The 23,480-nt window shown below is 47.0% G+C and overlaps 1 protein-coding gene and 1 long non-coding RNA gene across 4 annotated transcripts; one reads left to right on the forward strand and one right to left on the reverse strand.

Annotated features, from left to right (window-relative positions):
* Nucleotides 1-9,744: 9,744 nt before the first annotated feature.
* LOC140685627 (bolA-like protein 3) lies at nt 9,745-21,373 on the reverse strand. Its single transcript, XM_072937480.1, has 4 exons — nt 21,150-21,373; nt 18,905-19,028; nt 16,876-16,964; nt 9,745-9,986 (listed from the first exon to the last, which is right to left on the reverse strand). Exons 1-4 carry the CDS (start codon nt 21,201-21,203, stop codon nt 9,921-9,923), a joined length of 333 nt encoding a protein of 110 aa, XP_072793581.1. The 5' UTR covers nt 21,204-21,373; the 3' UTR covers nt 9,745-9,920.
* Nucleotides 20,736-22,753, forward strand: LOC116283567 (uncharacterized). Of its 3 annotated transcripts, XR_012058877.1 has the most exons (3): nt 20,739-20,855; nt 21,535-22,001; nt 22,089-22,753. It is a non-coding gene; the product is annotated as an uncharacterized lncRNA (long non-coding RNA). The 3 variants fall into 3 exon arrangements; XR_012058878.1 differs by having other exon boundaries at nt 20,736-20,855; nt 21,578-22,753; XR_012058876.1 differs by having other exon boundaries at nt 21,535-22,753.
* Nucleotides 22,754-23,480: the final 727 nt, after the last annotated feature.

Raw genomic sequence — 23,480 nt, forward strand, 5'->3', positions numbered from 1 at the left:
GCTGTACACCAGAAATTGACACATTGTAAACTGACTATATGTCAATAATTTTTTTTTAAAGAGTGAATTTGTAAAGTTTCTGATCTTTGTCTCTGGCTTTGAGGTTCTCGACATTTGTAACTACCCCCTCCTACCATACTCTGCTTTAAATAGTACATTTGAGATAAAATCATCACAATAAAATGTAAGATGAAGAAACAGAACTTATATTAGGGTTCACTTCTTTCATTCTCTGTGACCAGTTTGAATTTTCTTATATGTTTAAGACTTTTAAAACCACTAGAATCAGTCTTGAAAAAAAAGAGACATGATTACAATTTCTGGAATTCATTGTGAAATGAGATTTTTGTGAATCTCTGCCAAACAGCCATTTGTCTGCGAATCTTCCTATTTGAATATTTCCTGTCCCATAAGCTATGAGTGAGGATTAACACAGCTGTCTGTTCATCTATGGGACATGAAGATGCAAAGAAAATAAGTTCTGACAAATTTGCAGAAATTAAGACCCTAAAAAAGAAACTGTAATTTTATTATTTATTAACATGACAGACCAACGTGTGGGTATAGATTTCCCCCCTTTTAAAAGGATATATTAATATAATCATAAAGTATTAATCCATTTTTTTGTGTGCTGTACTTTTTTTATATTTACTTCCAAATATAGAAAATAACTCCTTATAAGTTGTATATGTTCAAATTGTAGCAGTCAGGTTAAATAATGTGTATTTATTACTACAAAAGTAATATGCCATAATAACTAATGATGACTATGAAAGCTGTGAATTACACAAAAACAATTATCAAGAATTTACAAGTTGGGGGAGGGAATAGCTCAGCAGTAATGTGCCTGCTTAGCATGCACAAAGTCGTCGGTTCAATCCCCAGTACCTCCGTCTAAAATCTAATTACCCCCCCAAACAAACAAAACCAAAAAGACAAAAAAAAAAAAGAATTTATGAATAATTGCAAGTTTAATGCACAGGAAAATAGGCAGATGGTTAATACAAAGAGTGAGAGACAGTGTTAACTGGGTAGCCTTAGAAAGACATTATATCCTTTCTGAGCTAACAAATGTTTATACATTTTAAAACAATGTGAAGTAGAATAATAAAAATGAGATTATATCTTAATTCTAATCTTTGTAGAATTGGTTGCTACTAATATTGGTAACTTTGTACATCCTAATATTTAAGAACTAAATTAATTTTAGTTATTTCCTTATATTTAGGCCATGAGGCTTTCAAGAGAAAATACTATTTGGGAACTCTGCACATCACATCTGGATGAATTAAAACATCACCAGTAGACATTTTCCACCTCAAAACTTTACAACGAGAAAAAAATCCCAAGATTATGGACAAAAATACCCATGCTCAGTGAACTTCAATCCAAACATAGTAACAAAATATGATGAAAAAAAGAAACTGTTAGAAGTCTTTGTTTTTAAAAACTAAAAATAGACTTACCATATGACCCAACAATCCCACTCCTGGGCATATATCTGGAGGGAATTCTAATTCAAAAAATACATGCACCCCAATGTTCAAAGCAGTGCTATTTGCAATAGCCAAGACATGGAAACAACCTAAATGTCCATCAACAGATGACTGGATGAAGAAGTTGTGGTAAATTTATACAATGGAATACTACATAGCCATAAAAAGAATGGAGTAATGCCATTTGCAACAACATGGATGGACCTGGAGATCATCACTCTAAGTGAAGTAAGCCAGAAAAAGAAAGAAAAATGCCATATGGTATCACTCATATGTGGAACCTTAAAAAAAAAAAAAGACAAGTGAACTTATTTACAAAACAGAAACAGACTCACATAGAAAACAAACTTTTGGTTACCAGGGTAGGAAGGAGGTGGGAAGGGATAAATTGGAATTTTGAGATTTGTAGATACTAATTACTATATAGAATATAGATAAACAAGTTTATACTGTATAGCTCAGGGAACTTGTAGTCTTGTGGTGACTTACAATGAAGAAGAATGTGAAAGGGAAGGTATATGTGTGACTGAAGCATTATGCTGTACACCAGAGATTGACACAACATTGTAAACTGACTGGACTTCAATTTTTTTTAAAGTTAAAAAAATTTCTTTGTAGGTTTTCCTCATTCTCAGAAAATGTCCAGTTAAGAGTACTGTATTCAAACTTACTTTAATTATGTTTTTCTTCTATATGAATGATTTTGTTATCAATTTGACTTACAGCCAGGTTCATTTTAAAATGAAATTTTAAGTGTTTTTCCCCATCCTCGTTGATTTAGTTTTATTTTTTGAATATGTGTAACATTGCCACAGTTAGAAAGTCAAAACTATATTAGAAGATGTGCTGGGAAAAGCCTCATTCCCTTCCCTCCTCCTCCCACTCCATCCCCACCTCGCCCCTCTAGGTAAGCCAAATTTTTTCATTTCTGGTTTATCCCTCCAAGCTTTCCTTTTACAAAAATAAGCAGGCACAATATAGACTTTTATTTTCCTTACTTACCCAAAAGCTAGCATATGAAGTAGGCTTTCTCATTTTGCTTTTTTTAAGGTAGGTTTATTGGGGGGAGGGTATAGCTCAGTGGTAGAGTACATGCCTAGCATGCATGAGGTCCTGGGTTCAATCCCCAGTACTTCCACTAAGTAAATAAACCTAACTACCACCCCTCCAAACAAACTAACAAAAAAGTTTATTGAAGTATGATGTATTCACCCAAGTGTAAAATCTGATTAATACCGATAAGTATCCGACTAAGTAACTACCACCAAAATCAAGATACACATTTTTAACATTGCCTTCAAAATCCCTATGTCCCTTTGCAGTCAGTCTTCTTCACTCTAAGCCATTGGTAAACATTGATTTAATTTCTCTATTTTTAAAAAATCTTCTCTAGAATATCATAGAAATGGAATCACACAGTATTTAGCCCTGTGTGTATCATCTGGCTTCTTTCTTCTGGCACTCAGCATAATGAAAGTGAGATTCATCACCGTTGTTAAAACTGCTAGTTGCTCCTTCCTTTTTATTGTTGCATACTATTCCATCGCACAGCTGGAACAATTTGTTTTATCCCTCTACGGGTTCATGGACACTTGGGTTGCTTCCAGTTGATTGCACTTTAATATCTTAACAATACAAACTGGAAATAATTTCTTGTCAGCTCATAGAGTTCTTATTCTCTTCCTCCATTTTTATACCTGTTATAAAAGTAACAGCTTTATTGAGATACAACTCACAAAGCATAAAATTCACCCTTTTAAAGTGTATAATTCACTGATATTGATAACACTTATCTTGATCAGACCTCTCCAGGGGATTGTTTCTGGTCTCCTTTTTAAGTATTGTAGCAAGAAAATCAGCTGACCCTAAAATGATGGAGATCTGTTTTAAAGAACCATGATGCTTGTTAAACTGGTAGATTAACTGCTTTTGGCATTTAACCGAATGAATGGGAGGCCAGAGATATTAAAACCGGACCTTCCTGTACCAGATTATGAACTCATTTCCATACTGTTAATCAGCAGAGAAAGCAAACTAAACACTGAAAAATCCTAGAACAGAGCAAATCAACATAAGCTTTTAAAAAGCTTGCCTTGAAAAACATCCCGTTCTTTGAAGGTTTTTTTCCCTTTAGAATTGTGCAAATTTGATTTAGAAAATCACTCAATTAGAGCAAGTCTTGTGTGCATAAATTGATGATCATTATTTTAAGTCGTAGCCTCAGCACTGAAAACAGATGAAGATATGGCACATTGACTAAACAGTTCAAGATATTTTGTGGTTTCACAGCATGGCAGTCTCAGGGGAACCACATGTCTTAAATCATGGTTGGCATCGGCTGGAGCAAGCAGTCCAAGACCGGACGGAAGCTTCAAAACACTGCATGACCAGGCCTCAGAAGACCCAGAATGTCACATTTCTGCTGCACTTTGTTGGTCAAGCAAGTCACTAAGGCCAAGATTCAAGAAACTAGGAACTAGGCTCCATCTTCAAAGGAGGCTTAGCAAAGCGTTTGCATCTATCTGTAACCTGTTGCAAGTGACCGTATCCAATTTTCAAGTGAAATAATGCACTTTAATTCCAATTTGCTATGAGAGTAGACTCAGATCACCCATGTTATGTATTTATTTAACTACCGTTATTTGTGAAAACAGACATTTATAAATAAAAATGCTATCATAGTTTTAAAAAAAAGGTATTTTGTAGTTTTGGTTCATTCAGTCAATAACTGAAATATTAGGAAAAGTACTGAACAATTTCCAAAGGATCAGGAATTTCCACTTCCACCCAAAGTATTCTTTGTTTTCTTCCAACAGTTCTCTGCTAAATAAAAGAAGGGAAATCTTAGCTTGTTTATCAAGTTTTCTTCCTTTACGTTACAGATGAACAATAACAAATTTACAGGTTAATAGTGTGTGCGTTGGAGCCTTTGCTCCCTAACCTTGTTTATAAATCCACCAAACCTTCCTTCCCTTAAACTCATCCTGTTTGGGTGAGGCTGCTACTTCCTGAGGTCCAAAACTCAGGGCAGTTGTCTTTTTAAAAATGCTAGGACACTTTTTTGGCGTGGTGACTAAGATGTGATTATTTACTGTTTGCCAAAATGTTTACAGTAACTTTCAATTGGCCAGCTGGATTGTTAACTCCTCCTTTTGCGGTTTTGTTTTTGTTTTGAAAATTGTTTTCAGTCAAACACATCTAAAATTCGCCCCCACAGAATATATTTGTAGGCACTGCTATTTTAAAACTAAAGAGTCATCAAAACCAAGGAAGTTCTGAGAAACTAGCATGGCTGACAGGAGCCTAAGGAGACAGGAAAACTAAAAGTAATGTGGTATTGCAGAGGGGAAAAGACGTTATGAAAAAACTATGGAAAATCTGAATAAACTTTGGGCTTTAATTTGTAACATTGTATCAACATTGGTTGACCAACTGTAACAAATGTACCATATTAACGTAACCTGTTAATAGGGAAAACTGGGGTACTGAGGAACTCTGTACTATCTTCCCAATTTTTCTGTAAATCTAAAACTGTTCTGAAAAGTTATGTAAACTGTTCTAAAAACTGTTTATAAAAAAAGAAAACCTTAAGTGATTATTGGAACTTCAGCTGTTTCAACTTTTTACTCTTTTATCCATGTTTAGCTGGTTATTCTGGCTCTCTAATGATCTTTCTGTTTTTATAACCGCCGGGAAGGCTGCCTACTGGATGCTGCAAATGAGACTATTATAGACACTTGGGTTTTGAATAAACTGTGGTAGAATAAAGGTCAACGTGTTTCTTTTTATTCTTATTCCAAAAGAGAAGACGCTGTTTGACATCTTTTACTTGTACCCCTCTTGTCTAATAAACGTATTTTTCTCAAAAAAAATTCAAGTGCAAAGAACACATAAATGTTCTCTTAAATTCACACTGTCAGGGGTATTTTACCACAACTAAGAGGTCAGTTCCCTGAAAAAAGGTACCTGACGACAGATGGAACCCTGCCAGCATTATTAGAGTAAAACGCCAACGGAAAAGTTGTCGGAAGCTCTGGGCTCCCCCGGCGAGGGGCGGGGCTGCGCAGGGCCCGGGGGAGGGGCGCCGGGAGCCCCGCGGGGGGGAGGGTGGGGGATGGGGCGCGGGGGGTAGGGTGGGAGTTGGGAGAGCGGGGGTGGGGTGAGGGTGGGGTTCCCGCGCCTTCTGGCGGCTCGGGAGCGCTGCGCCGCGGCCCGCAGCCCAGGGTCCCCGGGGCGCCCGGCGTGTCCCACGCGCGAGGAAGGAAGCGCAGGGCAGGTACGCGGGCCCCCTCCGCTCCTGGGGCTCCCGGCGGCTCCCGGGAGAAGGTCGCAGCTGGTGGAGGCCCGGCTCCTTTGTCCTGGATCCCGCAGGCCGGATGCGGCCCGAGCCAGGCGTACTCTCCGCCCAGGTTAGGTCGGGGCTGCGCCCGGCTCGGAGCGCGTCGCGCACTCCTCCGCTTTACTCCGTGCGCCCGGGCCGTCGGGACCGCTCCCCCTAGACGGTGGCGGCGGCGGTGGGCGGGCACAGTGACGCATGCGCAGCAGCTCCCTAGAGGGAAAGGGGGCGGGGCGTGGCGGGGCGTGGCGGGGCGGGCTTCCCCGGTGGAGGGGTGGGTCCCGGCTCCTGGGGCTTTAAGGAGTCCCGGGCGGTTCAAGCCCAGTCCAACTTGACTACCTGGGGTCTGAGCATTCACTCTCCCTACTCCTCCCTAGCTGGCCTCTTAGGCCTGGGAGGGACGCAGGTGTCGGTATCTTTTAAACACCAGAGGTAGCTCTACTTTGCAGTGGAATTGGGAATCACTCTATCTTATTTCTCAGTGTCGGCTTCCTCTTAGACTTGCCAGTACCCTTCATGACTGCTCCCGGGCCATGTTTTTCAACTTCTGCTTCTCCTTGACTGATTTTCTCTGTATTTCCCGGCTTGAACCAGAGCTTTCGACCAGTCGTCAGCTGTCCTTGGGTCATACACTCACCCTTTCCAGTTTGGATTCCCAGGAAAGGGAATGGAATCTCTCGATCCCTTGCCACTGCCAGTGTCTGGGTGGGGCTCTGTGGCTCCAGTCCCCGCTCCCCCCAACCCCCTCAGGTTGCAGGCCCGCCAGTCCCGTGCCTGTCAGTTGGGTGGTCTAATCAGGAGTGAGAGGGGCACCACAGGAACCCATGGAACAAAATAGCTCGAGGGAAGGCTGTGGACCGGGCAGTGTCCCTTAAGTTGACTTGCCCAGTCAGCAAGCACTTACCCTAGGACGCTTTGGATTTTCCACTGGAAAACTGTACACTGTTTTTAAAAGAACACTTAACTCAGAAAACTTATCACCTTAATTCAGCAGTTTCCGTAAGTAGCATTTAATCTAAAAGCTAGGAATTGGCTGTATCAGATGCAGCGTTATATATACTTTGGCCCCTAACATTAAACAATTTCTTCTTCAGTCAGCTAACAAGAAACCTTGTGATTCCTCTCCCAGCGTTCCTTTAGTTTGGTCGTCAAGAACAACTGTGTGTGTGTATGTCGTGGTAGGGGGCTACTTTTTAAAGTTCTTGCCAGATCTGGAGGCAGACATGTGGAAGCGGTCAGACTGACACATTTCACTGGGTCTGAGGAGTCCCCTGGGGTGGGGGTTGGGGGGTGAAGCAGAGGGAAGAGTCCCAATTTCTCTAGGGTCCCCCCACTCCTAGGAGGCCTGCTAGGTCCACTCACCTTCTCCTCCAGCTGAGAATACCTGTTGCTTCCGCCCTAGTCTCTTCTTTGGAGAATTAAAAGACCCCTACTTTTTTTGGCAATTGCTCCTCCTTCTGCTCCAAACCAGAGTCCAGAGAGATGCTGCAGTGTACGCTGACCCCTGGACTCCAGCTGATTAGTCCAGGGTGTCTCCTCATTCACGATGGGCCAATCAGAGCCTTCCCCGGCATCCTTCGAAGCGGAAGTTGGAAAGAAAGTCTGCCCTTCTCATGGCCGAACATTAAGATATAAAAATTAAGAGCTACTGGCAATACAGTGAGTCATATACGGGCAGTAGTATATGGTGAATGAACATTTACGGGGAGACAATGATGCTGATCTGGAGAGACGCAGACAGGAGATGCAGGGGGACCCGGTGGCACTGGTGTTCCGACATTCAGCGGTACTCCTCTCCTTTCTGCAGTTTGGCTCTTTAACCCTTCCTTCAATATGTGTACTGCCCCAGTGTCCTCCTAGTAATGCACAAATGTATCAGCCATCTATCACCGCATAAAAATTCACCCCCAGATTTCATGGTTTAGAACAGCAGACATTACCTCACCGTTCCTATTGGTCAGAAATCGAGGAGGAGCCTAGCTGAATGGTTCTGGCTCTTTGTAGCCAAGATGTCAGCCGGGGGCTAGTTTTCTGAAGGCTTGGCTGTGACGGACTTGGACAGATCCACTTCCAAGACAAGTGGCTCTCGTCTCGGCAGAAGGGTCACTTGTCTCCTGGCTGCTTGGCAGCCTACTTCATTGGCTGTTAAGATGCCTTAGTTCCATTCCGCAGGCTGCTTGAGTGTCCTCGCAACACAGCAGCTACCTTCCCACGGAGAAAGCAATCCAAGAGAGCAAGGAGGAAGCCACAGTGCCTTTTGTGACCTCATTTCTGAAGCTGCACACTGTTCCTTCCGCTTTATTCTGCTGTTTAGAAGCACATCACTATGTCCAGCCCATGGTCAAGGGAGAATTAGCTCCACCCAAGTAACCAACATGTATCTCATTCTGTGGTCGCTCTGCTCTCGCTGACCACGGCCTCCTTCTCGCCTCTGGGACTCCAGTCTTAGGCATTTCCTCACAACACCACCTAAAAGCTGCCCTCTGGGGTGTCTCGCTCTTTCAGGGGTGCCTTGGGCCTCAGCAGTTGTTTTATCCTGTCTTCTCTGCTCTGACACAACTGAGTGAATCGACTGCTCGTAAAAGGCATTTCTGCCTTGGCAGGACACTAGTCTCTCCCCTACACTGTGGAGTTAGAGAATAATTTTAAACCAAAAATGGGGGCATGGTATGTGAACACAGTATTTAAAATCTGTGCTGTTCAAAAACTCTGGGGCCCAAGGCTGTTTTACCTATGTAGACTTATTTCTTAGGGAGATGGGAAATAAGAGGGACCTTAAGAACCAGTACTGAGCAGTGTTTTTTTTCTGGTGATCAGTTCCATGAAAGACAAAGGAGTCTGAGGAAGGGGTGGAGGGTCAACCTGCCACCACTGTGGTGACTGGGGTCACACGGAGGACTGAGGGCAGCCGTGGATGTGTTCATCTCTCAGAAAACTTTCCAGTAGAGATGGAAGAAGGAGGGCAGAAGCCACACTGGGAGGGGCGGGTGAACCCATCAGGGCTCTTGGTTGTAAGCAACAGACATTGACCAGGCCGACGTGAGCAGAAAAGAATTTAGTCAAAGGATATTGGGATGATTATAGAATTTCTGGGAACACTAACAAAGCAGCTTCTGAAAATGGGCTGGAACAGGAAGACACTGTGGCCAGAGCCCAAATCATGCTGCTGACACTGTGACCACCGTCAAGGACTCCAGGGACAGCAGCCTGTCACACCAACACCACCCACGGCACTGGACGTTGCTGCCACAGCTGCCGAAATGGACACGCCGCTGCCCCTGCTTCTCAGCATCACTTGCTCCCAGTGCCAGGTTCAAGGCAGATCCATCTGATTGGCTGAGTCTAGATCATGTGCTGGTGCCTTGTTTGCCAAGGAGCTAGGGAAGTCTTTCCAGCTTCTGTCACGGGAGGTGGGCTCAACCTCCCACCAAGATGCAAAGGAGGATCTTCAAACCTGAAGAAGAATCCAGGCAGCCCAGATGCCTGAGTCCACTCCAGGAAGTATGAAGCTGAGGGTCCAAGATCATTCTTGTAAGCAGTTTGGAGGGGAAGGGAGAGAGAGTGGTAAATGAAGGAAACAGCAGAACCAAGGGATCTTTTCTTCTCGGTAAGATTAAGGGGACTGAGCAGTTTCATAGACGAGAAGAAACCAGAAAGTTTCTGGGCGAGATAAGGAAGGTGGCACTGTACTCTGCCTCTAGCAGCAGGACAGAACTGTTCAAAGACGAGACCACTCTGAGCAAAAGGACGTGCTTCTGAAATAAAGGAACTAGAAGATATTATTAACGACTCTTCAAAACCTTCATACAGTTCTTTCTCGGTTTGCTTCTATGAATTACCTTATTCCCGTATTGAGAATGCTGCCTAGCACAGAGCACGACTCAATAAATATTTTTTTGTAATGAAAAAAAATTTCAGTTGTCTGTTGCCTTTAATTAACATCTAAATAGATAACATATTCTATAATTATATTATGGAAATGTCTATCAGCAAAATAGATAAACTTTTCGTTGGATGCCTATGAAAGAATGGTTATCAGTCAGATTCATCCAAGATTTAGCAGCAGCATCTGCGCAGCCAGGGTGTGGTCAGTGTTTGGGGACGGAGGTAAATATCCGCAATCCATGCATGCCTTTGATTTCTTCTTTTAGTGCCTAAGGAAGCAGAAGAGCATCGTCACTGGTCTGTACCTGACGAGGATTATGTAAGCCTCTGTGAGGGTATCTTTATATAGCTCTAGATAAAAGGATACTTAGCACACACTTTCTTTAAGCAATTTTTCCAGAAAACATCTTTTTTTTTGAATCAGTATTTAACCTGGCTCAAAAATCAAAAGGCATACAATTTGACACAACATGTAAAATGACTGTAACTCAATAAAAAAGTTAAAAAAAAAATCAAAAGGCATACAGTGACATCTCCCTCCCACAACTGTCCCCAGTTCCTACCTCTATCCCAAACAGAGAACTGTTGGTACTTTCTTATATGTCTTTGCAAGGATTTAAAAACGCATATTTGCAGGGGAGGGTATAGCCCAGCACATGCTTAGCATGCGTGTCTTGGGTTCAATCCCCAGCACCTCCATTAAATAAGTAAACGTAATTACCCCTCACCGCACACAAAATTTAAATTAAAAAAACCTTAAAATTAAAAAAAAAACATTTTTAAGCTAATATGAATATATATTCCACTCCACCACCTTTTAAAAACACAAATGATAGTATTTCAGACACACTGTCTACACTCTGCGTTTCCCCCTAACACTGGAGATCTTTCCATATCAGGCATAAGTCACCCTCCTTCTTTTTTGTATCGGCACAGTGTTCCATTATATGGATCATAAATTTTCAGCCTGTCTTAATGATGAGCTTTTAGGCTGCTTGTGTTTTGTTATTTCGAGCAATGAACAGCTGTTCTTTAAAATTACACTAATTAGCATAAATTCCCCAATATTATTCTAGGTCAGAAAATAAAGTAGTAAATTATGAGTTTTGTTTAAGGCTACAAATGGAGTCAGGGCCCAAGTGTAGATGAGCCACCACAATCAAACAGATAATTAGCCAGGAGAGAAGCTACAGGACCTGAATGAGGCACGGACCACTGGTGTTTATAATCAGTGCAGAGGTGGAGTCAAAGACCTCACAGAGGCGTGGACATTTTTCCCCCAGTCTGTCCAGCAATCCCCCTTTTCCTGGGGAACAGTTCCCTTCCACTTTCATTGTGTACTTCTGGTGGGACTATCCAACTGGCCTGGCACTGAGGTAGCTATGTGCCCCTGGCCCAGCCTGACTGGTCCAGGAGTGACACAGGACCCAAACTGGGCCAATCAGAATATCCCCTGGGATTTTTCAGTGTAAAGCCTTCTCTCCTGGTCACTACAGACATCCTTCCTTGTACTGCACTTTGCTGTACTGCATTTTGCAGGTGTGTGTGTGTGTGTGTGTGTTTTAATAAAGTGAAGGTTTGTGGCTTCCCTGTGTTATCAGATAATGGTTAGCAAAGTATTTTTTAGTTGAGATAGGTAGAATTTTTTTTTAGACATAATGCTATTGCACACTTTGTAGATACATTATAGTGTAAGCATAACTTTTTTTTATCACTGGGAAACCAAAAAAAGTCACGTGACTCAATTTACTGCAGTGGCCTGGAACCAAGCCCACAATGTCCCCTCAGTGTTGCCTGTGTACTGGAATAATGTCACCTGCAGGCAGCCTGGGGCTGTGTTCCCCACCAAGAAGAGAAAGCCCATCTCCAACAGGAGAAAACGAGGCCCCCACACAGAAACTGAAGGCCCAGAAAGAGAGAGTATGACAAAGCGCGCTGATGAACTTAAGACCCTGTACTGCCTGGGCCAATTAGTTGCCTTTGTTTGCTCATGCTAGTTTTAACTTTGTCTCTGTTGCTTATAACAAAGAGAATACTAACACACGTGGTCAGGTTTATTGGGTCAGAAGGATCCTTAGGGATAATCTTAGAAAAAAAAAAAGAAAAAGAAAAGAAATAGAGTTTATTCCTTGTCCAGAGTCAGCAAGCAAGCGATCACAGACAGAACCTGACCCCAAGTATCCTGACCACCCCCGGTTTCCCCTGGGCCCCTATCCAGCCCTGACCCCAGGAGCTGTGGCTGTGTTAGGGGCCGATCAGCTGCCCCACCATCTCCATGTTCACAAACCAGCCCCCTGCACTCTGCAGATAAGCAGAAATGCCCCTGGAACAAGCCCCACGTCACTGCAGGGGGCGGGGCACACAGCCCCCTGGGCCACATGCTCTCTGCTCTCTGCAGGCACAGAATGCTCCCTAGAGGCTGTCCCTGTGCCTGGGCCACAATTCTTACAGCAACCCTGGCAAGATGACAGCCCAGTCGCACCTTCACATGTAAGACCTTGGACAGAGAAACCACCTGGGCCATGCACATCCCCGCCCACTGTCTTCTCCCAGGATCCCTGCAGCCCTCGAAGGGCTCCCCAGCATAGCCTACAGTATCTTACAGCTACAGAGGGTCTCGGAGAACACTTGGGTCTCTTTAAATAGGCGAAGAAACTGAGGCCCTGGTGGGAAGTGACTTGGTCACAGTCCCACAGGTCATAAGATGTAGCTTGGGTAAACACTTTTCAGCACCTGCTAAGCCCACAGCATCATGCTGGGTGCTGGGGACATAGATGAAAAAGGCACGGGAAAATGATGAAAAGGTAAGGGAAGTAACACACCTGCCAGGGGAAAGGGGGTGGGAAGGGATAGATTTGGGAGTTTGAGATTTGCAAATGATAACCACTCTGTATAAAAATAGATAAAAAACAAATTTCTTCTCTATAGCACTGGGAACTATATTCAATATATTGTAACAACATTTAATGAAAAAGAATATGAAAACAAATATATGTATGTATATGCATGACTGGGACATTATGCTGTACACTAGAGACTGACACATTGTAACTGACTATACTTCAATTTGAAACAAAAAGAAAGAAAGAAAGAAATGGACTCAGCACAGTGATGGGGGCTGCCGAACCACAAGCCAGCTCGGCACTGCTGTGGGTTTCACAGGACGGAGCATTTGCTACTGCACTGGTCATTTGTGGAGGAGGCAGCCTAGGAGCTAGATGGATGGGAGCAGACCAGGGGGAGAGGGATAGGGCACTGGGCCCCGGAAAGCAAGGCGAGGAAAGGCTGGGAACCTGCCACAATTCACCAGGAAAAGCCTGGTTTCAAGTCAGGCGCGTGGAGGGAAGACTGAGGCCGACCACACAGAGGATCAGAAATTGCAGCGGAGGGGGGTAGGACTGGGCTCGATGGGCAACCAGGGTGCACTGAAAGGCTCTGAGTAGGGGGACAAAGGCAGAGGTAACACTAGGGGAGCGTGATGGGCAACAGACAGGAAAGAGGCGAGAGAAACGGAGAGGGCAACTGCTATTTACCAAACGCCTTCCCCGTGCCAGCATGAAGCCAGAACATGCTCAGTATCTCACGTGGTATCTACCAACAAGGAAACTGAGGCTCAGATCACAGTGTGACGTGCAGAGCAGGATGGAACTAACTCCGCCCAACACAAAAGGGGACTCCGTGCTTGCTCTCTTCCCAGTGGCTGCTCCCCAGGGTAGGGACAGGATGGATGGGGAAGGAACACTGGTCTTCCTGCCATCCCTGGGGCCTGGCCTAGAGCAAATGCCAGCGACGATCTGAGAAGAGAAGGCTGATGAACCGTGGGTGCTGGGAGAGGCTGGGCCACAGCTGGCAGGGGCCCAGGGGAAGGGCGAGTTCACTCCTGAGGGTGCAGCAGGTGTGAGTCGTGACAGGGAATCAGGCAGGGACTGTCTGATGAGAAGGTGGGGGGACAGGAGGGTGGATCCCAGCATCAAATAGGCCAAGTGTCCTTTTCCAGGACTTTCTGGCCTGAGAGTCTTGATTCTGCTAGGTGACCAGGCAAGATGAATGAGGAAAGCTTCACTCTGGCCTTCAGCAGGCCCCCACCTGAGCCTGGGCACTGCCCCAGCTCTCACCCACCCGCAAAGAAACTACTTACTGGGCAACCACGAGCTGGGAACAGAACCCGGGAACACAGTCTGCTCACCTCTCTGCCTTCTCCGCTCCACTCCGAGATTGGCCTCCTCCTGTCGGAACCTTGACCCCCACCACCCGTAACTCCAGGTCCAGTTCAGACCCCTACAGGCCAACAGACTTCCTCTTAGAGACATCTCACTTTGTCTTTCCCTCATGACTCGCCAACATCCACAAACATAATCATCTGAACATGCCCACGACCACGTCAGTGTGTGAGAAGCGTGCATTAGAGCCCTCCCTAACTCTTTGCCGTGGCCATTAATGGCCTCTGCTCAAACTGAAGTTCAGGCTCCGAGAACGCCCTTCCTCCCCTGCCTACCCAGCACCGGCGGCTGCGGGCCTGCAACACCCACTCCCCGACAGGCAGTGCTTGGTAACCCAGGCGGTAGTGGCTCCGGGTTACAAGCACGCCGATGCCTGGAGGTGCGCTCTCTGTAATGAACACCTTGTAGGCATTAAACATTTGCTTTCTCTGTAAACCAATAACAAAATCCAGACCAGCTCTCCTTACTGTCACAATCACTTGTGACAAAGTGATTGAGCTCTTTCAATGCACCAGGTCCTCTGTCACGTGCTGCGGACAGACACAGCAGTGAAGAAAACAGACCCAGGCCTGGCCTGCAGAGTCGGCTTCCTGGGGCAACGACAGACAAGTGAGCTAGGTTCTCCAGCTGGGATGGGGCCGGAGAGGGTACGTGTTCTGTAAGGGCCCAAAAGAAACCTTGAACCCAAGATGATGCAGGTGACATTCCCCCACATGGAGGAAACTGCTGCCCTGCCCCCTGGATGTGGTGCGGGCTCCTCGCAGTGTTTAGAGGGAACAATGATGGTGGTGATGGCACCGACATTCACTGAGCGCTTACTATGTGTCAGACACTGTTCTTACTGCTCTGTCTTCATCACTAACCCTCAGAAGGGCCCTTTGAGGCAAATCCTGTTACGCTCCCTGTTATAGACTAGGGAACTGAGACACAGGAAGATGAAGTAATTTGCTCAAGGTCACAGCACAGATAGTAGCAGAGCTCAGATCTGAAATGCTGGCGGTCTGACTCCAAAGCCTGCATCCTTAACCACCTACAACCATGGCGTCAGGCCAGGGGATGCACTGAAATTAAAGCGCCCCTAGGAGCCCAGGTGCACCAGGCAGCCTGAGTGGTTTTGGTAGCAAAACTCAAAGTCCCATGAGTTGGGGACGATCTGGGCCAGTCAGGTCTTCCCTGCCTTGTCTTCTACCTTGGCTCCAATCTCTGGGATCACAAGGGGCTAGAAGTGCTTCTGGGGGCCTGCAGTGGTTGCTGTCCCACCCCAGATCGCCCAGTTGGACCACCAGCAGGCCTCAGGGCCGTAGGTGCCCATATCCAACTGCAGGCTAGACTCCATGAGGAATCCACAGACGGACCCAACAAGGAACCAGACCACAAAGGGCTGAGAGGGCCAAGGGACAGGTGTCCTACGCATCCTGGACACAAGGCAGAAAACGCTGGCGTCAGAGGGTGGGGACACTCATTCAGAGGGAGGCAGCATTTGAGCTGGAGGAGTGAGGGGCAGGGGGCAGCCGAGGCAGGAAGCTTGACATGGGCAAAGGTCCAGATGCAGAGAGACCAACGGGCAGGGGCCAGAGGGAGGGTCTGTGCAGAGAAGGGTGGGAAGGGCCTGGAAGAGCAGGCGGGACACCTGAACTCAATGTACAAGGGGCCGCAGGGACTCTCATGACCAGAGCTTTGCTTTACACAAGTTAAACTAGTTTACGAAGTGCAAGACTTTCCAGAATGACGTCAAACACACCAGCTGGAGGGAGCGAATTTACAGACACAGGAGCAAGGGTGAAGGCTGGTATAAACTCCAAGGGAAACAAGCATAGACAATGAATCTATTGGGCCTACTCTGCCATGCCTCAGTTCACCCACCTATCAAGCAGCCCTAAACAGGCCAAAAAAACTCCTTCAGATCTACAAAAACATATACCTTTTAGTACTCCTGTGTTTATAAATACTAGTCAATATACAACAACAACAGTAAATACTGGTAGCATTATACAATATATATATGCAAATATATATTGGAAATGCAATGTAACTATTGGATAGTTTATTTTCAATTTTGAATAAAATTCACATTTGCCCCAACTCAATCCCAGGCAGTTCCAGATTTTATTTTCCTCAGGTCCTGAGTCCTGTTCACATGATTGTGGTGTATGTTTTTTTACTGATGTACAGTTGATTTATAATGTTGTGTTAGTCTCATGTGTACAGCAAAGTGACTTGGTTTTATACATATATATGTCTGTAAGTCTATTTCTGTTTTATAAATAAGCTCACGTGTATCTTTTTTTGGATTCCACATACAAGTAATATCATATATTTGTCTTTCTCTGTCTGACTTACTTCACTTAATATAATACTCTCTAGGTCCATCCATGTTGATGCAAATTATTTCATTCTTTTTTTTGGCTGAGGAATATTCCATTGTGCATGTACACCACATCCTCTCTATCCAGTCATCTGTTGCTGGTCATTTAGGCTGTTCCCATGTCTTGGGTATTGTATACAGCGCTATGAACACTGGGGTGCAAGTGTCTTTTCGAATTAAGAGTTTTCTCCAGATATATGCCCAGGAGTGGGATTGCTGGATCATATGGTAACTGTATTTTTAGTTTTTAAAGGACTCTCCATACTGTTTTCCACAATGGCTGCACCAATTTACATTCCCACCAATAGGGTAGGAGGGTTCCCTTTTCTCCACACCCTCTCCAGCATTTAATATGTGTGGACTTTTGAATAGTGGCCATTCTGACCAGTGCAAGGTGACACCACACTGTAGATTTGATGTGCATTTCTTTGATACTTAGCGATACTGAGCATCTCTCATGTGACTGGTACTGCATTATTCTTTCCTAGGACTGTAGGTAAAACACCACCCCCGCTCACAGGCCCTTTCAGACGCAGAGACCAGTGGCAAAGAATCACAGGTGCCTCTACTGACCTGATTTACCATCTGGTGCTGCTGGACAGTTCTCTTCTCCTTAAATTCTTCTGATTCTATATGAATCTCATACATTGCCCCACAGCCTCCTGAAATAAATGCAATTTGAAAGTGTTTCAATTATTTACAGCAGCCACAGTTCCTTATGTCCTTGAAGTAAGTACCACATAATCCAAACAAGGTCTGAATGTTACTATTCAGCAGAAAGTTGCTAAGACTGTTAGAAACAGATCACGTCCTCCTCCTGGTAGGAGGATCCAAAACGAGCTCCTCCTTTTGCAAGGCACTTGCACTACCCAGGATCATTGCTTCTGGGGTAGAAATGATAAGGCACACAGCATGCAAAACCTAGGAAATGGAGGTTTTCCTAGTATTCCCTTTTAGTGGGGAGGGTACAGCTCAGTGGCAGAGCACATGCTTAGCATGCACGAGGTCCTGGGTTCAATCCCCAGTCCCTCCATTAAAATAAATAAATAAACCTAAGTACCTCCCCCTAACCCCCAAACAAAACAAAACAAACAAAAAACCTTAGTATTTCCTTCTATGAAGCCAGCAAATGCCATGGAAGAGGGTGAGAGGGACTGAATTTCAGTATTCCACCTTCCAAAGGACCAGCAATCGGTATTGTTAATGCAAAAATACGCTAACATCGGTTTGAAAACCGTGTGTAATACTATCCCAAAGAACAGGAACAAGGAAGCCTGAGAGAGATGGGGACGCAGCATCACAATAAACTAGCTAAAGACAGAATGGCCCCTGGAGCATCCTGGGCTGCAGCAGGGAGGGGGCGGCTTTCTGGGGACGCTCTCAAGGCAGAGGGTGTATGGGACCCATCTACCCCCAGCCCACGCTTTGTCTCCACAAGGCTGGATGACTGATAATAAATGTGCCGCTCTAGCACGAAACAACGTGGGCAAGAAAACGTCCCCAGTGCTCTTAACACCAGGCTGTTTCATGACAAGTGCCTCAGTGGGTGCTGTTAAGATTCTCTCTAGTTACCTAGGAGGTTCCTGGCCTGATTCCCTTTCTGCACTCTACCTAGGGCTGAGCAGAGCCAGACTGGAGGTCAAGTTCCAACTCCGCCCAAACTGGGCCTGGGGCACATCCAGGACTGGTGACATCAAGACCGCAGCGCTGCCCTGGGACCCCTGACGGGGCTCACCCAACCTACCATTCCAACAGAGCTTTAGCTTGGTTAATTTCCTGTCGTTTCCAGAATAAAAACTACTTTCTAAGCTTTCTCCCAATCTTTGTAAACGTGATGTTGTCAGAGAAGCCAGGGAGCCCTCCAGGCAATGCAGAGTGACAAAGACGGCGTCTGGGTGGGGGGAGAGGCAGGTGGATGCCCACCTCGCCACCGCTGGCCAGCCTTTCCATTTGAGTCTAGATAAGGGCCTTGTCTTCTCCATCCTGTGGGTGCAGAAGCTGACTTCCCAGCCTGCTCCTAACTCAGAGTCAGCCTGAACTTCTGAGGGGCCAGCAGCCATTTGGGAAAGGCAGGACCTGGCTGTGGCTGGTAACTGGGCTCAGGACAGAGTCTGTCCTGGGTCCTGGTTCTGCTGCCTCCTCCTCATGAGGGGCTGGGCAGGTTCCTAGGACTCTCTGGGGTCATCTCCTCATGGGGAAAATGAGGCAACTGTGTTCCTCAAAAGGACAAAATCTTCCTGGGGTCTGTTCCAGCTCTGACATTCTAAGGTGTCAGAAGAATGTGGGGAAATTTAAGGCTTATCTTGAAGTCAAATTAAAGATTGTGGACCTGTGGACCCAGGGTGACTGACAGGGACCCCATCTGAGCTGGGCCTGACTGGTAACCATGAGTCCTCACAGCTGAGCCTTGTCCCCAGTTTCCCTCTGATGTTTTGACACCCCCACCTCCACTCCATCAGGTGGGAGGGGCTGAATTCTATCTGTCCAAAAGCTACACAAGCTGAGAAGCCACTGATGGCAAGTTTCCCCTGAGCCCGCTGCCCTCTGCCCATCCAGCGGTAAAATCCTACCAGACTCCATGGGAAAGATGAGAGAGCCTTACCTGAAATGTCGGTGACTTTGATAGCTGTAGCTCGAGGAAACTTTTCTTTGAGAATTTGGGTCACCTTGAGCTCCCCCTCGGTCTGCGAGGCAAACATCCGCTGGGCACAGTGGAGAAGAGGAAGCTGTCGCAGAACAGAGGCGAGTCACTGAGCAGGCCCCGCCTGCCCGCCCCCTGCAAGGCAGGGCCCTGGACCAAGTCAGAGGGACTGCCTGGTGACCCATGTCCATTTAAGGTCTCCAGGATACGGAATAAACTTCTTTTTGAGGGGGGAGTGGAACTGTAAATAACTCACTTCTGACTCGAGAGACAATAAGGCCCCAAACTGAATTCAAGAGATGTTTAACTCCTCATGGTCATGTTGTGAGAGAGACACTATCATGATGGCAATTTTATAAGTGAGGAAACTGAAGCACTGGTAATGTGCCCAAGGCTGGATCCGTTAGCAAGATGCAGAGCCAGGAGAGGCTGGGCATCCCGGCTCAGGTGTGCCCCGCTAGGCCAGCGTGCCACTGCCAATGCACTGATGGGGCCAGATGTCACCCACCCTTTGGGCCTGATTAACATTCCACACTCTCTCCAGTGGGATGTAACCCTGTGACCTACTGCTCAGCGAGCCAGCTATCCTTTGCATCTCTACTGGGGAGAAGAAACATAACTCTAGTAAAGAAACCTGAAGGATAGACATTTTTAGATTATTCACCATTGGCCGCAACACTCTCCCCTCCCCCAGTGGCTGCCATAAGGAGCCAGTGCTTCTGATGGGAATGTGTCTCAATGCTTAGGGGTGAAGGAGCAGAAAACCAGGTCGGAGGCCCCTTGGCTGGGTTGAGCACATGCTGAAAAGAGGGTCTGAAAACAGAGCATGGCAGGCCTTGAATGTCAGGCCAAAGATTCTGGACTTTGTTAGACAGGCTCCTTGGTGCCCAAGTAACAGTACCTTTTGAAGCTGGTCAGGAAAGATGACCAGATGATAGAAGCATTACAAAGGAAGTGACTGAAGGATGGTGGGTGGAGCGCTGTTCATTAAGCGCTGGTGCCGAAGGTACCATGCCCTCACCCGCTCAATGCTGCCCATCCTCAGGCCTTTCCTGATGGCCAGACCAGGGCCTGTGTCACAGACTCTCAGAGCACTTTCTTTAAAATCACCTGCGCACTGACTCTTTCACCAACCAGTCTTCAGAGGCCAAGACTGAGTCTGTCCTGTTACTGCAGTCTTCCAGAGCTGAGCCAGGGTAGGCACTCAGGAGGACTCCGGTGATGGATGGATGGATGGATGAATGAATGAGCAGGGAAAGAATCACATGATTCAGGGCATACCTACTGTGAACCCGCAAAGAAGTCCCGATTCCAGGGGCAGCTGAAATGCAGGTCAGGAGAAAGATCTGGAGGGAGACAGTGCTGTACAGAGGGACAGAAACTTTATGTTGTGGGCCTGTGTAAGACTAGGGAGGGAAGTGGGACCTCTTCTAAAGACAGGGCCCTGGAGGGCAAAGGCAGAGGGTAGCCAGGTGGCAGGCAGAAGCAGCAATCACTAAGGGGTGAGGGTGGTAGCACCGTTGACTCCTCGGGGAAAGCCTTCTCTCATCTTAGCTGATTTGCAGGCAGTGGCCTTGAACTAGCAATCTATTGACAAAAATCTCCAGAGTGCCGACTGTCCATGCTGAAAGTCACCAGCAGAACTGCTCTTCATGCTTGCAGAGGCAGGTCCCAGAGAAGGAGGGATGTGAGCGGAAAGCCAAAGAAGTGGATGAAGGCAGGAAAGGATGCATCAGAAAGGAGGAGAGAGCGCGTAGTGAGTGCCCTCTGCTGGCCTCCTACTCCGGGAGTGTGGGATTTGGGGAGGGTCAAGGTCACAGAAGCCGGGCGGACGTTCCGGAGCTGCGCCCCAGCCACAGTCCCCGGCACGCACGCCGCGACTCCGGGTTCTGACTCCCACGTCTTCGGCTCGGTAAGTCAGCGCTGTCTTCCCGCGTCCGCTGTGCTGTGACTGTTTCCTTGTCTGTTCCCCTCGCCCTCCACTCCCAACCCGGTTCGCGAGCTCCCCCGGCGCGCGCCGGGCCTGACACTTCTCCAAACGGCCGCAGCCGGGCCCCCAGAATGACGAACCGACGAATGAATGGCTGAGAGAGAAAGGCAGGGGAAGCCCGGGCCCGGCGCGCCGCCCTCCGCGAGCGCGTTCTGCAGCCCCGGCCCCGCGCCGCTCCCGCCCGGGGAAAGCAGCCCGGTCCCCGCCCGCGCTCACCCCGCGTGTCCCGCGGAGTAGAGGCGCCGCCGCGGCCGGGCTCCACGCCGCCATGCCCGGCCGACGCGCCCGCCGCCCGAAGTCGCCGCTGTGGTCCTAAAAGGCGCGGAGCCCCGGGACCAGAGCCGCCACCGCCGCCGGCGAGGCCGCCCCCTGCCGTCCGGAGGCCGCGAGTCGCCCGGCCCGCTCAGGGCCCCGCCTCAGCCCCAGCTCACACCCCGGGGCTTCTGTTGCCTCCCAGGCCTCGGTCCGGGCGGGTCCTTCCTCCTCCGCCTGGAAGCCGGTCCGAGATACTCAACCCAGGCCCTAGATGGAACGCCTCCCATTCCCACTCCATACGCGGCAACCGGCTGCTCAACTGAGGCGCCTGGCTTTCTCCCTCCAGGAGGGAGCCAGGGAAGAACCTTAAGGAGGGGAGTCGTTTTCAGATTTGCATGTTAGAAAGATCACTCTGGCTCCTGCGATAAGCGGAGACAGCAGGGAGCTGAAAACTGGAGATGAGGACTGAAGTCCCGAGACTACTGCAATGGTCCAGGTGAGACTTGAAGCCGGAACTGAAGGAATGACGCCAAGGATAGGAGTGGATTGAGACACCTGGGAGGTGAATGGACTGGCGTGACCGCATTGGCGGGTGAGGGGATGAAGGTGTCAGGGATGACTCTCGGCTTTCCGGCTTGGACAGTGAAATTGGGAGAGGCAGGCTAGGTTTGGAGTGAAGGGGGTTCACTCACTCCGTTTTGGATTTGCCTGAACTTAAGACGTCTGCAGGACATGGCCGAGCAGAGGCGGAGGCTGGAGCCACAGACCTTGGAGTCTTGAGAATGCAGTGGAAACTGACACCATCAGGGACAGGTAAGGTTGTGGGCAAACCTGTCCTGCCTCTGGAATACTTTAGACAGTTGTCAAAGCCAGAATTCAACCAAGCCTTTTCTTTGGCAGCATTTGTTTGCAGCATGTGGTCTAGTATACCCTGAAGCATGTACCAGCTCTTTTTGCTATTGCATTCTGGACTATAAAATCAGTATGTTCAGTGTTGCACTTGGATGGGTTGTGTAAGCAAATACAGTAGAAGAGAATCAAGCATGGCTTTGTCAAGCAAAAGATAAGCCATTTCTGGCCCAGGTCATTTTGTGATCTAAGCCTGGCCACAACGCTTGCCTCGAAACAGGTCTCAGTAATTAATGGTCTTAAGGAAACAAAAGAATGCAGGAACAAATGACTGTTACCAGGCAAGAGAAGTAACAATGGCAAAGATAATAACTGTTGGTAAAGATTAGCCTGGATTATGCTCTGGAGGTGTTTTGCAGAATTCAAGCCCCTCACCCTCACCCTGCCCCGCTCCAGCAGTCAGGCACAAGATCAGCTGGACTTAAGGAATGATGGTTTTGACCTTTCTTGAGCCTCGTGACTCCAATCAACTAAAACTTGGACTCTGTCAACCTTTGCCCCAATTCTAGACTGAGTTCTCATCTGCTCCACCCCCACATGAATGTGCATGTACCCTTGGCTTAAAAATTCCTCAATTTTACTGTTCCAGGAGACACTGCTTTGGGAAATATCCCCAGTGTTTTCTTACTTGCTGTAATAAATCCTTCCTTCTCCTGCTCTTTGACTTGGATGTATCATTTGGCTTGACACCCACTAAGAGGCAAACCCTGTTTTCAGGTTAACAGTTAGACAGACCTACAGTTGGATAGACCTACAGTTGTTCTTCAAACTGATCAGCCAAAAATACGCTCATTCATTCCGGTACCAGTCGAGTGATTCCTATGACTAAAAAGAAAACTGCAGGCCCCAAACGGAGTCGGTTATGCTAGGCCACACCACCAAATGGGCTTAATATGTAATGCAATTAAAGTTTCAACCTCTGCCAGAAATGCAGTCTTAACTGGTCGGTCAGGAATTTTCTGGTCAACATCAATGAAGTAATCTATCATACAGACCCATCCCATTCCCCACAGGTAGGTTACCTACACCTAAAATAATCTTTTTTTGACTTCCTTATCTTGCCTTTAAAAACCTTTCCCTTTCTGTAGTCCTTTGGCTGTTGCCTGAATCACAGATCATTCAATAAAACCAATTAGATCTTTAAAATTCGCTCAGTTCAATTTTGTCTTTTTTACTGTTTTAACTCTAAGAATTTTTCCTCTCTCACAGTTTTTGCTTGAGTCCTTAAAAATTACGGATGGTGGGATTAGGGATGAATTGCTCATCTTTCATTTTTCTTCACACATCTAACTAAAATTGCCAAAATAACTTTTTCTAGTCTACAGTAGCAACCACTTCTGCTACTCGGACCACGTGGTTCATATGAGGCGGACCCCCTTGTCA

This window comes from Vicugna pacos, chromosome 15 (genome assembly GCF_048564905.1).
Source record: "Vicugna pacos chromosome 15, VicPac4, whole genome shotgun sequence".
In the NCBI taxonomy this organism is placed as follows: domain Eukaryota; kingdom Metazoa; phylum Chordata; class Mammalia; order Artiodactyla; family Camelidae; genus Vicugna; species Vicugna pacos.

Coding starts and splice junctions, on each gene's coding strand:
- LOC140685627 (XM_072937480.1), bottom strand. CDS start 21,203: ATGGCGGCGTGGAGCCCGGCCGCGGCGGCGCCTCTACTCCGCGGGACA. Junction 19,029..21,149: donor TACTCCGCGGGACACGCGGG/GTGAGCGCGGGC, acceptor GTTCTGCGACAG/CTTCCTCTTCTCCACTGTGC. Junction 9,987..16,875: donor AGCACCAGATGGTAAATCAG/GTCAGTAGAGGC, acceptor CTGCTTCCTTAG/GCACTAAAAGAAGAAATCAA.